Source organism: Ranitomeya variabilis, chromosome 5, assembly GCF_051348905.1.
Source record: "Ranitomeya variabilis isolate aRanVar5 chromosome 5, aRanVar5.hap1, whole genome shotgun sequence".
Taxonomy (NCBI): domain Eukaryota; kingdom Metazoa; phylum Chordata; class Amphibia; order Anura; family Dendrobatidae; genus Ranitomeya; species Ranitomeya variabilis.
The window spans coordinates 218,131,310-218,146,020 of NC_135236.1; the positions used below are offsets into that span (position 1 = coordinate 218,131,310).

The window sequence follows — 14,711 nt, forward strand, 5'->3', positions numbered from 1 at the left end:
CTCCCATAATGCATCAGTCTAGTGACCTGATGATAGAAAAAAATAGCAGCCAGCCATTCAGCAAATGAGACTACATCTGACCACCTTTGTTATTATTGTACAAATATGTCATCCCAGAGGAGAAACGACCATCTCTATCCAGTGATCTGCAGGGTAATGGGAAGATGGCATTGTCCCTCCACGGAGATCTGCAGTACCCTATGTGCATGGAGAGTACAAGCAGCAGTCATCATCCTGCCTTGTAGCTGCAAAATAAATATCTCACCTACCCCTCCTCCTCCACATAGAAAACACATCTACAGCCGCCACTACCAACTTCTATTTATACCCTGAACCAGGCTGCACAAGAACAATGAGTGTGCCTGGGTGACAACCATACAGTACATGTGACATTACATGAACGCGATGATACTGGAGAAAAGATTATCTAAACACACACGTATGAGCGGATACAGGTCATCTAAACACACACATGTATGAGCGGATACAGGTCATCTAAACACACATGAATGAGCAGATACAGGTCATCTAAACACACACATGTATGAGCGGATACAGGTCATCTAAACACACACATGTATGAGCGGATACAGGTCATCTAAACACACACATGTATGAGCGGATACAGGTCATCTAAACACACACGTATGAGCGGATACAGGTCATCTAAACACACATGAATGAGCAGATACAGGTCATCTAAACACACACATTTATGAGCGGATACAGGTCATCTAAACACACACACACACACACATGTATGAGCGGGTACAGGTAATCTAAACACACACGTATGAGCGGATGCAGGTCATCTAAACACACGTATGAGCGGATACAGGTCATCTAAACACACATGTATGAGAAGATACAGGTCATCTAAACACACACACATGTATGAGCGGATACAGGTCATCTAAACACACACACATGTATGAGCGGATACAGGTCATCTAAACACACACATGTATGAGCGGATACAGGTCATCTAAACACACACATGTATGAGCGGATACAGGTCATCTAAACACACACATGTATGAGCGGATACAGGTCATCTAAACACACACATGTATGAGCGGATACAGGTCATCTAAACACACACATGTATGAGCGGATACAGGTCATCTAAACACACACATGTATGAGCGGATACAGGTCATCTAAACACACACATGTATGAGCGGATACAGGTCATCTAAACACACACATGTATGAGCGGATACAGGTCATCTAAACACACACACATGTATGAGCGGGTACAGGTAATCTAAACACACACGTATGAGCGGATGCAGGTCATCTAAACACACGTATGAGCGGATACAGGTCATCTAAACACACATGTATGAGAAGATACAGGTCATCTAAACACACACACATGTATGAGCGGATACAGGTCATCTAAACACACACATGTATGAGCGGATACAGGTCATCTAAACACACACATGTATGAGCGGATACAGGTCATCTAAACACACACATGTATGAGCGGATACAGGTCATCTAAACACACACATGTATGAGCGGATACAGGTCATCTAAACACACACATGTATGAGCGGATACAGGTCATCTAAACACACATGTATGAGCGGATACAGGTCATCTAAACACACACATGTATGAGCGGATACAGGTCATCTAAACACACACATGTATGAGCGGATACAGGTCATCTAAACACACATGTATGAGCGGATACAGGTCATCTAAACACACACGTATGAGCGGATACAGGTCATCTAAACACACATGAATGAGCAGATACAGGTCATCTAAACACACACACATGTATGATCGGATACAGGTCATCTAAACACACACACACATGTATGAGCGGGTACAGGTAATCTAAACACACACGTATGAGCGGATACAGGTCATCTAAACACACGTATGAGCGGATACAGGTCATCTAAACACACATGTATGAGAAGATACAGGTCATCTAAACACACACACACACGTATGAGCGTATACAGGTCATCTAAACACACACGTATGAGCAGATACAGGTCATCTAAACACACATGAATGAGCAGATACAGGTCATCTAAACACACATGTATGAGCGGATTCAGGTCATCTAAACACACACGTATGAGCGGATACAGGTCATCTAAACACACACACATGTATGAGCGGATACAGGTCATCTAAACACACACGTATGAGCAGATACAGGTCATCTAAACACACATGAATGAGCAGATACAGGTCATCTAAACACACACGTATGAGCGCATACAGGTCATCTAAACACACACACATGTATGAGCGGATACAGGTCATCTAAACACACATGAATGAGCGGATACAGGTCATCTAAACACACACGTATGAGCGGATACAGGTCATCTAAACACACATGTATGAGCGGATACAGGTCATCTAAACACACACGTATGAGCAGATACAGGTCATCTAAACACACACAATGAATGAGCAGATACAGGTCATCTAAACACACACAATGAATGAGCAGATACAGGTCATCTAAACACACAATGAATGAGCAGATACAGGTCATCTAAACACACACACACACGTATGAGCGGATACAGGTCATCTAAACACACACATGTATGAGCGGATACAGGTCATCTAAACACACACATGTATGAGCGGATACAGGTCATCTAAACACACATGTATGAGCGGATACAGTTCATCTAAACACACACACACACGTATGAGCGGATACAGGTCATCTAAACACACATGTATGAGTGGGTACAGGTAATCTAAACACATGTATGAGCAGGTACAGGTCATCTAAACATGCACACGTATGAGCGGATACAGTTCATCTAAACACAGAAATGTATGAGCGGATACAGGTCATCTAAACATACACATTTACAGTAGGGGAAATAAATATTTGATCCCTTGCTGATTTTGTTAGTTTTCCCACTGGCAGAGACATAAACAGTCTATAATTTTAAGGGTAAGTTAATTTTAATATTGAGAGATAGAATATCAAAAATAAAATCCAGGAAATCAAAATGTATAAATTATATACGGTACATTTATTTGCATTTTGCAGTGAAAAATAAGTATTTGATCCCTCTGGCAAACAAGACTTAATAATTGGTGGAAAACCCTTGTTGGCAAGCACAGCAGTCAGATGTTTTTTTTAGTTGATGATGAGGTTTGCGCACAGGTCTGAAGGAATTTTGGTCCACTCCTCTTTGCAGATCATCTCAAAATTATTACGATTTTGAGGCTGTCGCTTGGTAACTCAGGGCTTCAACTCCCTCCATAAGTTTTCTATGGGATTAAGATCTGGAGACTGGCTCAGCCACTCCATGACCTTAATGTGCTTCTTTTTGAGCCACTCCTTCGTTGCCTTGGCTGTATGTTTTGTGTCAGTTTCTTGCTGGAAGACCCAGCTACAACCCATTTTTAATGTCCTGGCGGAGGGAAGGAGGTTGTCACTCAGGATTTTACGGTACATGGCTCCATCCATTCTCCCATTGATGAGAGAAGTAGTCCTGTGCCCTTAGCAGAGAAACACCCTCAAAGCATAACGTTTCCACCTCCATGCTTGACAGTGGGGATGGTGTTCTTTGGGTCATAGGCAGCATTTCTTTTCCTTAAAACTCAGCAAGTTGAGTTAATGCCAAAGAGCTCAATTTTTGTCTCATCTGACCACAGCACCTTCTCCCAATCACTCACAGAATCATCCAGGTATTTATTGGCAAGCTTCAGATGGGCCTGCACATGTGCCTTCTTGAGCAGGGGGACCTTGCGGGCACTGCAGGATTTTAAACCTTTACAGCGTATTGTGTTACCAATGGTTTTCTTGGTGACAGTGGTCCCAGCTGCCTTGAGATCATTAACAACTTCCCCCGTGTAGTTTTAGGCTGATCTCTCACCTTCCTCATGATCAAGTATACCCCATGAGGTGAGATTTTGCATGGTGCTTCAGATCGATGTCGATTGACATTCATTTTGTAATTCTTCCATTTTCTTACTATTGCACCAACAGAAGTCTCCTTCTCATTTCTTACTTATAGTTTTGAAGCCCATTCCAGCTTTGTCCAGGTCTATGATCTTTTCCCTGACATCCTTATAAAGCTCTTTGGTCTTGCCCATGTTGTAGAGGTTAGAGTCTGACTGATTGAGTCTGTGGACAGGAGTCTTTTATAAAGGTGACTATGTAAGACAGCTGTCTTTAATGCAGGTAACAAGTTGATTAGGAGCGTCTAACTGGTCTGTAGGAGCCAGAACTCTAAATGGTTGGTAGGGGATCAAACACTTATTTCTCACTGCAAAATGCAAATAAATTAATATAATTTATACAATGTGATTTTCTGGATTTTATTTTTGATATTCTATCTCTCAATGTTAAAACTAACCTACCCTTAAAATTATAGACTGTTCATGTCTTTGTCAGTGGGCAAATTTGCAAAATCAGCAAGGGATCAAATACTTATTCCCCCCCCGTATAAGCGGGTACAGATAATCTAAACATATACATGTATGAGAGTGTTCAAAAAATATATATACACAGACACATTTATAGGATTGTATAGGTAATGTAAATATGTACATTTATGATAATGTGTAGGAAACATATATACACACACACACACACACACACACACAAGATGACACTCGTGTAGGTTACATGTCATTTATATATGTATAAAAAGGCACATCATGTGCACATGAAGGAGTTGATCCCACAGGACTTATACATGTATGAAGCAACAGAAGACCAGGTCACATCCTGTGCACATATAACAGATAATGTATATATGTCAGGTCACATGTAAGAAGATAAATGTAAAGAAAGATCACATGTCATGTCTCATACACGTATGTGCAGTGTTCGTGTAATTACGGTACATGTAGTGGAGAAAACTTGTGTGTGGGGACAATAAAAAATATCTATGTGCATATATTTCTACAGACTTACGTAGTGACAAATACATCTGGGCAATTATGTAATCTCAATTTGTATCCAAGTAACATATGTATATTGACATGTATACTATAGAGGTACACATGCAGTAACGTTCTGATGTTCTGTGTAAATAAATAAATTTATATATATATATATATATATATATATATATATATATATATACATACATACATACATACATACATACACACACATTTATAGCAATTAACAAAATGCAAAGTGAATTAACAAAAAAGGAGAGACCTTTAAATCACATCGGAATTTGGTGTGACCGCCCTTTGCCTTCAATACAGCATCAATTCTTCTAGGTACATTTCTGCAAAGGTTTTAAAGAACTCGGCAGGGAGATTGTTCCAAACATCTTGGAGAACCAACCACAGGTCTTCTGTGTATGTAGGCCTGTACAAATCCTTTTATATCTTCACATATTTCCAGACAGACTAAATTATGTTGAGATCAGACTTTTACACTGAAGACAGTACTTAATGTTATACGCTGTATGATTGAGGTCGTTGTCCTGCAGCAGAATAAATTTGGATACAATCAGACGCATCCCTTATGGTATAGTATGATGGATAAGTATCTTCCTGTATTTCTAAGCATTGAGGACACCATTGATCAAAACCAAATCCCCAAATCCATATGTTGAAATCCAGTCTAAAACTTGCAAGGAACCTCGATACTTGACTGCTGCCTAAAATATTTCACATTTTTTCACATTTTAAGAGCACCTACTGCCATTATTCTTCCCCCCCGCTCCTAAGTTTCATGCATAGTTGAGTGACTTGGCCTTGTTTTTATGTCGAAGATATGGTTTTTGGTCACAATTTTTCAATGAAGATCACGTCTGGCCAGACTTATCCAAACAGAAGATGGATGAAGATGGGTCCCACTGTAAGAGGAGGCAGTTTGTTCGCAACAGGATGGAGAGTAATAACAGTCTGAAGTCGACAGTGAAGCATGGTGGAGGTTCCTTGCAAGTTATGGAGTTGGGGGTTTGGTCAGGAGTAATGTGCCCTCAATGCTGAAAACTACAGGCAGATACTTATCCATCGTGGAATACCATCAGGGAAGCATCCTAATGGCTCCAAATTTATTCATCTGCAGGACAATGACCCCAAACATACAACCAACGTCATTAAGAACTATCTTCAGTGAAAAGAAGAACAAGGTGTCCTGGAAGTGATGATATGGCCCCACAGAGAGGAGACCTGGAAGTGATGATATGGCCCCACAGAGAGGAGTCCTGGAAGAGATGATATGGCCCCACAGAGAGGAGTCCTGGAAGAGATGATATGGCCCCACAGAGAGGAGTCCTGGAAGAGATGATATGGCCCCACAGAGAGGAGTCCTGGAAGTGATGATATGGCCCCACAGAGAGGAGTCCTGGAAGTGATGATATGGCCCCACAGAGAGGAGTCCTGGAAGTGATGATATGGCCCCACAGAGGAGTCCTGGAAGTGATGATATGGCCCCACAGAGGAGTCCTGGAAGTGATGATATGGCCCCACAGAGAGGAGTCCTGGAAGTGATGATATGGCCCCACAGAGACCTGATCTCAACATCTAGTCTGTGTGGGATTACACGAAGAGACAGAAGGATTTGCCAAAGCATACATCCATGGAAGATTTATGATTAGTTCTCCAAGATGTTTGGAACATCCTCCCTGCTAAGTTCTTTCAAAAACTATGTACAAGCGTAGCTAGAAGAATTGATGCTGTTTTGAAGTCATAGGGTGGTCACACCAAATATTGATTGGATTTAAATTTCTCTTTTGTTCATTCACTTTGCATCCGATTAAGTAATAAAACTTCTATTTTTAAGTTCTTACTTTACAGCATTTTCTCCGCAGGTGCTGTTGTAGATGACAGTGTGTGTGTATATATATATATATATATGCATGTATACATGAGCAGACATCACACATGGAGGCTGCATGCATACATGAGCAGACATCACACATGGAGGCTGCATGTATACATGAGCAGACATAACACATGGAGGCTGCATGTATACATGAGCAGATGACATCACACATGGAGGCTGCATGTATACATGAGCAGATGACATCACACATGGAGGCTGCATGCATACATGAGATAACATCACACATGGAGGCTGCATGCATACATGAGCAGACATCACACATGGAGGCTGCATGTATACATGAGCAGACATAACACATGGAGGCTGCATGTATACATGAGCAGATGACATCACACATGGAGGCTGCATGTATACATGAGCAGATGACATCACACATGGAGGCTGCATGTATACATGAGCAGATGACATCACACATGGAGGCTGCATGTATACATGAGCAGATGACATCACACATGGAGGCTGCATGTATACATGAGCAGATGACATCACACATGGAGGCTGCATGTATACATGAGCAGATGACATAACACATGGAGGCTGCATGTATACATGAGCAGATGACATCACACATGGAGGCTGCATGTATACATGAGCAGATGACATCACACATGGAGGCTGCATGCATACATGAGCAGACATCACACATGGAGGCTGCATGTATACATGAGCAGACATAACACATGGAGGCTGCATGTATACATGAGCAGATGACATCACACATGGAGGCTGCATGTATACATGAGCAGATGACATCACACATGGAGGCTGCATGTATACATGAGCAGATGACATCACACATGGAGGCTGCATGCATACATGAGATAACATCACACATGGAGGCTGCATGCATACATGAGATATCACACATGGAGGCTGCATGCATACATGAGATATCACACATGGAGGCTGCATGCATACATGAGCAGACATCACACATGGAGGCTGCATGCATACATGAGATGACATCACACATGGAGGCTGCATGCATACATGAGCAGATGACATCACACATGGAGGCTGCATGTATACATGAGATGACATCACACATGGAGGCTGCATGCATACATGAGATGACATCACACATGGAGGCTTCATGTATACATGAGCAGATGACATCACACATGGAGGCTTCATGTATACATGAGCAGATGACATCACACATGGAGGCTGCATGTATACATGAGCAGATGACATCACACATGGAGGCTTCATGCATACATGAGATGACATCACACATGGAGGCTGCATGCATACATGAGCAGATGACATCACACATGGAGGCTGCATGCATACATGAGCAGATGACATCACACATGGAGGCTGCATGTATACATGAGCAGATGACATCACACATGGAGGCTGCATGCATACATGAGATGATGACATCACACATGGAGGCTGCATGCATACATGAGATGACATCACACATGGAGGCTGCATGTATACATGAGCAGATGACATCACACATGGAGGCTTCATGTATACATGAGCAGATGACATCACACATGGAGGCTGCATGTATACATGAGCAGATGACATCACACATGGAGGCTGCATGTATACATGAGCAGATGACATCACACATGGAGGCTGCATGCATACATGAGCAGATGACATCACACATGGAGGCTGCATGCATACAATGGCAGATGAATGAATGACATGGGGCTCACCAGATGGAGTTCTTGATCTTCTGTTGCAGCGCACTGGCCTCTGTCCCCTGCAGTCCTGTCACCAAGGCTGGCAGTGCCCCTGGTGAGGAGGCGGGCAGCTGGGGCTGCTCGGGCCGCTGCTTCTTCGCCGCTTGTTGTTGTTGCTCCTCTGCCATGATGACGGCTGATGCTGGGCTCGGTGTGTGAGGAGTGGGGAGGGGTGGACGCGGGAGGACGGAAGGAGCTCTGCACACTAGGCCTTTACCCCGACCTCGAGTATATCGCCTCCCTTCTCTGGGGGGACATGACGGGGGCAGCTAGGCCGGGGGAAGGGTGCACAGAGGGCAGCTAGTGCCGGAGAGTGGCGCCGAGCAGAGTGAGGGACATGGTGGTGCTGGAGGACGGGGTGGGGAGAGGACTAGGTGCTAGTGGCAGGATGGGAGCTGGCGAGGAGGGCGGCTGGGGACGGGGGCATTAAGGTGCAGAAGGCAGAAGTGCCCCTTACAGCTGCGCTCCGGCTAAATCCAACACCTGGTCCCACTGCAGCCGCCAGCAGCCCGCACGGCGCTCACTGGAGAGGAGCGGAGGCTGCGCCCGGACTGCGCAGGCGCACTGCTCCTGACAACAACTACTACACATCATGCCGCACTGACGAGAAGCCCCGCGCCTCACCTCCATTATTATTGCCGGCAGTGAGCCGCAGCTAGACCGCGAGCTGCCCTGTGTGTGACTGATATGTCTGCAGCTATGGACTGATCTGGTGTGTGACATGGCGGTTATACAGGCCTAGTTTCCACCTCAGGGGATGTTCACACCATTCTTTTTTCAGGAAGGTGAAACTGACAAGGTCCTCAAGTAGAAACTGCTTCAGAAAACGCTGGCATTTTTGCGGCTTTTTTTTTTCCTGAAGCGTCTTCACTTTTTCTCTGGTGTTTCCTGAAATAGTTTGTTGGAGATTTCATATAGGTTTTCTGGGTTGATTTTCAGTTATTTTACAAGTTTATTAAAGGCGTTGTCCAAAAGTCTGCAGTCACTGTGTGACCCGTGAGGCCTCACATCGTGCACAGTGCGCACTGTCAGGATTCTCCTGTGTCGGGAGCGGCCGGGCAAAAACTGAATCCCTTAGGCTACTTTCACACTAGCGTCGTGCGCTGCACATCGCTATGCGGCGCACCGATGCTAGCTGTGGAAGCGCCGCACAACGGGGGCAGCGGATGCTGTTTTTCAATGCAGCCGTTGCCCCATTGTGAGGCGGGGAGGCGGGGGTGGAGTTCCGGCCGCACATGCGCGGTCGGAAAAGACGGGAATGACGCACCAAAAAACGTTACAAGCAACGTTTTTTGGTGGCGACGGTCCGACGCAAGACGGTTGCGACGTGTGGCAGCGCGTCGCACTGCGTCGTTAATAAAAGTCTATGGAGAAAAAACGCATCCTGCAAGCACTTTTGCAGGATGCGTTTTTTCTCCAAAACGACGCATAGCGACGTGCAGTGCACGACGCTAGTGTGAAAGTAGCCTAACAAATGAAAGAAAAACGGCTGATTAACCCCTTTACCCCCAAGGGTGGTTTGCACGTTAATGACCGGGCCAATTTTTACAATTCTGACCACTGTCCCTTTATGAGGTTATAACTCTGGAACGCTTCAACGGATCCCTGTGATTCTGACTCTGTTTTCTCGTGACATATTGTACTTCATGATAGTGGTAACATTTCTTTGATATTACCTGCACTTATTTGTGAAAAAAAATGGAAATTCAGTGAAAATTTTGCAATTTTCCAACTTTGAATTTTTATGACCTTAAATCAGAGAGATATGTCACACAAAATACTTAATAAGTAACATTTCCCACATGTCTACTTTACATCAGCACAATTTTGGAACCAAATTTTTTTTTTGTTAGGGAGTTATAAGAGTTAAAATTTGACCAGAAATTTCTCATTTTTACAACACCATTTTTTTTTAGGGACCACATCTCATTTGAAGTCATTTTGAGGGGTCAATATGATAGAAAATACCCAAGTGTGACACCATTCTAAAAACTGTACCCCTCAAGGTGCTCAAAACTACATTCAAGAAGTTTATTAACCCTTCAGGTGTTTCACAGGAATTTTTGGAATGTTTAAAAAACAAAAATTAACATTTAACTTTTTTTTTCACAAAAAAATTAATTCAGCTCCAATCTGTTTTATTTTACCAAGAGTAACAAGAGAAATTTGACCCCAAAAGTTGTTGTACAATTTGTTCTGAGTATGCAGATACCCCATATGTGGGGGTAAACTACTGTTTTAGCGCATGGCAGAGCTCGGAAGGAGCACTGTTTTACTTTTTCAACGCAGAATTGGCTGGAATTGAGATTGGACGCCATGTCGCGTTTGGAGAGCCCCTGATGTGCCTAAACAGTGGAAACCCCCAATTCTACCTGAAACCCTAACCCAAACACACCCCTAATCCCAACCACACCCAACCTGAAAACGCCCCTAATCCCAACCCTAACCACACCCCTAACTCCAACATACCCCTAATCCCAACCATAACCCTAACCACACCCCTAACCCTGGCACACCCCTTACCCTAATCCCAACCCTAATCCCAACCCTAATCCCAAACGTAAATGTAATCCTAACCCTAACTTTAGCCCCAACCCTAACCCTAATGGGAAAATGGAAATACATAAAAAAAAATTTATTTTATTATTCTTCCCTAACTAAGGTGGTGATGAAGGGGGGTTTGATTTACTTTTATAGCGGGTTTTTAGTGGATTTTTATGATTGGCAGCTGTCACACACTAAATACGCTTTTATTGCAAAAAATAGTTTTTGCATCTCCACATTTTGAGAGCTATAATTTTTCCATATTTTGGTCCACAGAGTCATGTGAGGTCTTGTCTTGTTTTTTGCGGGACGAGTTGACGTTTTTATTGGTACCATTTTAGGGCATGTGACATTTTTTAATCGCTTTTTATTCCGATTTTTGTGAGGCAGAATGACCAAAAACCAGCTATTCATGAATTTATTTGGGGGGGGGCCCTTTATACCATCCCACGTTTGGTAAAATTTATAAAGCAGTTTTATTCTTCGGGTCAGTACGATTACAGCGATACCTCATTTATATCATTTTTTTATGTTTTGGCGCTTTTATACGATAAAAACTTTTATAGAAAAAAAAATTATTTTTGCATCGCTTTATTCTGAGGACTATAACTTTTTTATTTTTTCGCTGATGATGCTGTATGGTGGGTCGTTTTTTGCGGGACAAGATGGCGTTTTCAGCGGTATCATGTTTATTTATATCCATCTTTTTGATCGCGTGTTATTCCACTTTTTGTTAGGCGGTGTGATAATAAAGCATTGTTTTTTGCCTGTTTTTTTTGTTTACTGTGTTCACTGAAGAGGTTAACTAGTGGGACAGTTTTATAGGTCGAGTCGCTACGGACGTGGCGTTACTAAATATGTGCACTTTTATTGTTTTGTTTTTTTATTTAGATAAAGAAATGTAATTATTGGGATTTTTTTTTTTTTTTTTTTACACATATAAATATATATATTTTTTTTACTTTCTCCCAGGGTGTGGTATCATGTTATAGTGTCAGATCGCTGATCTGACACTTTGCACAGCACTGTGTCAGATCAGCGATCTGACAGGCAGTGCTGCAGGCTTGCCTGCGCAGGTGCTCGCAAGCCACCTCCCTGCAGGACCCGGAAGGAGCCCTGCGGCCATTTTGGATCCGGGGCCTGCAGGGAGGAGGACGTAGGAGACCCTCTGAACAACGCGATCACATCGCGTTGTTCCGATGGTCTCAGGGAAGCAGGCAGGGAGCCCCCTCCCTGCACGATGCTTCCCTATGCCACCAGAACGCTGTGATCATGTTTGATCACAGTGTTTCGGGAGTTAGGCTGTGTGCACGCGTTGCGGATTTTTCGCGTTTTTTCGCTATAAAAACGCATAAAAAACACATACATTATGCATCCCATCATTTAGAATGCATTCCGCAATTTTTGTGCACATGATGCACATGAACGCAGCATGTTCATTAACTTTACGGATTTTTTGCGGATTTCCCACTAAATCATTGCATTGGGAAATCTCCGGAAAAAAACGCAAAAAAAAGGGGAAAAAAACGCATGCGGATTTCTTGCAGAAAATAAATGTCCGGTTTTGCTCAGGAAATTTCTGCAAGAAATCCTGAACGTGTGCACATAGACTTAATGTGCCAGGAGAAGTCCGTGACCGCTCCTGGCACATAGTGCTGGATGTCAGCTGTGATAGTCAGCTGACACCCGGCCGCGATCGGCTGCGCTCCCCCCGATGATAATGTACTATTCCGTCGGTGGTCATAGGGGCCCAGACAACAAAGACAGGATAGTACGTCGGATGTCGGAAAGGAGTAAAAGCCAGTTTCACATTTGCGGTTGTGTCTGCAGCATTTCATCTGCATGCATCTTGATTTCATATCTTTAACCCCTTCCCGACATGTGACGGTATAGTACGTCACATGTCGGGACCCCAGCTTTGATGTGCGCTCCGGCGGTGAGCGCACATCAAAGTCGCGACATGTCAGCTGTTTTTTACAGCTGACATGTGCGCGCAATAGCGGCGGGTGAAATCGCGATCACCCGCCGCTATTAACTAGTTAAATGCCGCTGTCAAACGCAGACAGCGGCATTTAACTACCGCATCCGGCCGTGCGGCCGGATATGAGCGCATCGCCGACCCCCGTCACATGATCGGGGGCCGGCGATGCTTGTACATTGTAACCATAGAGGTCCTTGAGACCTCTATGGTTACTGATCGCTAGTGGCTGTGAGCGCCCCCCTGTGGTCAGCGCTCACAGCACACCTGCATTTTAGCTACATAACAGCGATCTGATGATTGCTGTTATGTAGCAGAGCCGATCGGGCTGTGCCTGCTTCTAGCCTCCCATGGAGGCTATAGAAGCATGGTAAAAGTAAAAAAAAAAAGTAAAAAAAAATGTGAAAAAAATAAAAAAAATATAAAAGTTTAAATCACCCCCCTTTCGCCCCAATCAAAATAAATCAATAAAAAAAAACCCCAACCTACACATATTTGGTATCGCCGCGTTCAGAATCGCCCGATCTATCAATAAAAAAAAGCATTAACCTGATCGCTAAACGGCGTAATGAGAAAAAAAATCGAAACGCCAGATTTACGTTTTTTTGGTCGCCACGACATTGCATTAAAATGCAATAACGGGCGATCAAAAGAACGTATCTGCACCAAATGCTATCATTAAAAATGCCAGCTCGGCACGCAAAAAATAAGCCCTCACCTGACCCCAGATCACGAAAAATGGAGACGCTACGAGTATCGGAAAATGGCGCAATTTTGTTTTGTTTTGTTTTTTGCAAAGTTTGGAATTTTTTTTCACCACTTAGGTGAAAAATAACCTAGTCATGTTAGGTGTCTATGAACTCGTACTGACCTGGAGAATCATAATGGCAGGTCAGTTTTAGCATTTAGTGAACCTAGCAAAATAGGCAAGCAAAAAACAAGTGTGGGATTGCACTTTTTTTGCAATTTCACTGCAGTTGGAATTTTTTTCCCGTTTTCTAGTACACGACATGGTAAAACCAATGATGTCGTTCAAAAGTACAACTCGTCCCACAAAAAATAAGCCCTCACATGGCCAAATTGACGGAAAAATAAAAAAGTTATGGCTCTGGGAAGGAGGGGAGCGAGCGAAAAACGAAAACGGAAAAAGCTCCGGGGGTGAAGGGGTTAACATTGTGGATGCAGGTACATGCGTTTGCCTGCATTTGCTTGCGCATGTGTTTTTTCGCCGTGCGGGGCGCGGCTAACGCACCATGTTGCAATTTTTGAGGCGGCAAATGTACGTCAAATATGCGCAGGCATGCGCATGCGGATGAGTGCCTTAAAAAGTAGTGCGTTAAAAAAAATGCATTACTGTCTATGGGAACGCATGCGTACACATATATTTGCATACGCATGCATTTGCTGCGCTTGCGTACTTCGGACTGTGCATGTCCAGGAACTGATTTGGACACGACCATTGAGAAACGCCCTCCTGGAAATATTGAACGCATGCGCATAAAAAGCCACTTCACTCATATGCGGCTTTCATACTTATGGTCACGTGACAACGAGCTTCTCTTGCTGCTTCTCTCAGTTATTCACTGGACATTGAGAGAATTAGGGAGAGCAGCTTGTGGGTACATGACTAAGGCCAGGGTCACACTAAACGTATGAAAAATCGGTC

The 14,711-nt window shown here is 43.6% G+C and overlaps 1 protein-coding gene across 1 annotated transcript in view; it reads right to left on the reverse strand.

The window, feature by feature from the left end:
* RFX7 (regulatory factor X7) overlaps positions 1-9,091 on the reverse strand; it is a 153,973-nt gene extending 144,882 nt beyond the window's left edge. Inside the window, exon 1 of the mRNA XM_077263805.1 lies at positions 8,497-9,091. Within this exon, the coding sequence (XP_077119920.1) occupies positions 8,497-8,651 (155 nt within the window). The 5' untranslated portion in view covers positions 8,652-9,091. The remainder of the gene's footprint in view (positions 1-8,496) is intronic.
* Between the last annotated feature and the right edge of the window lie 5,620 nt (positions 9,092-14,711).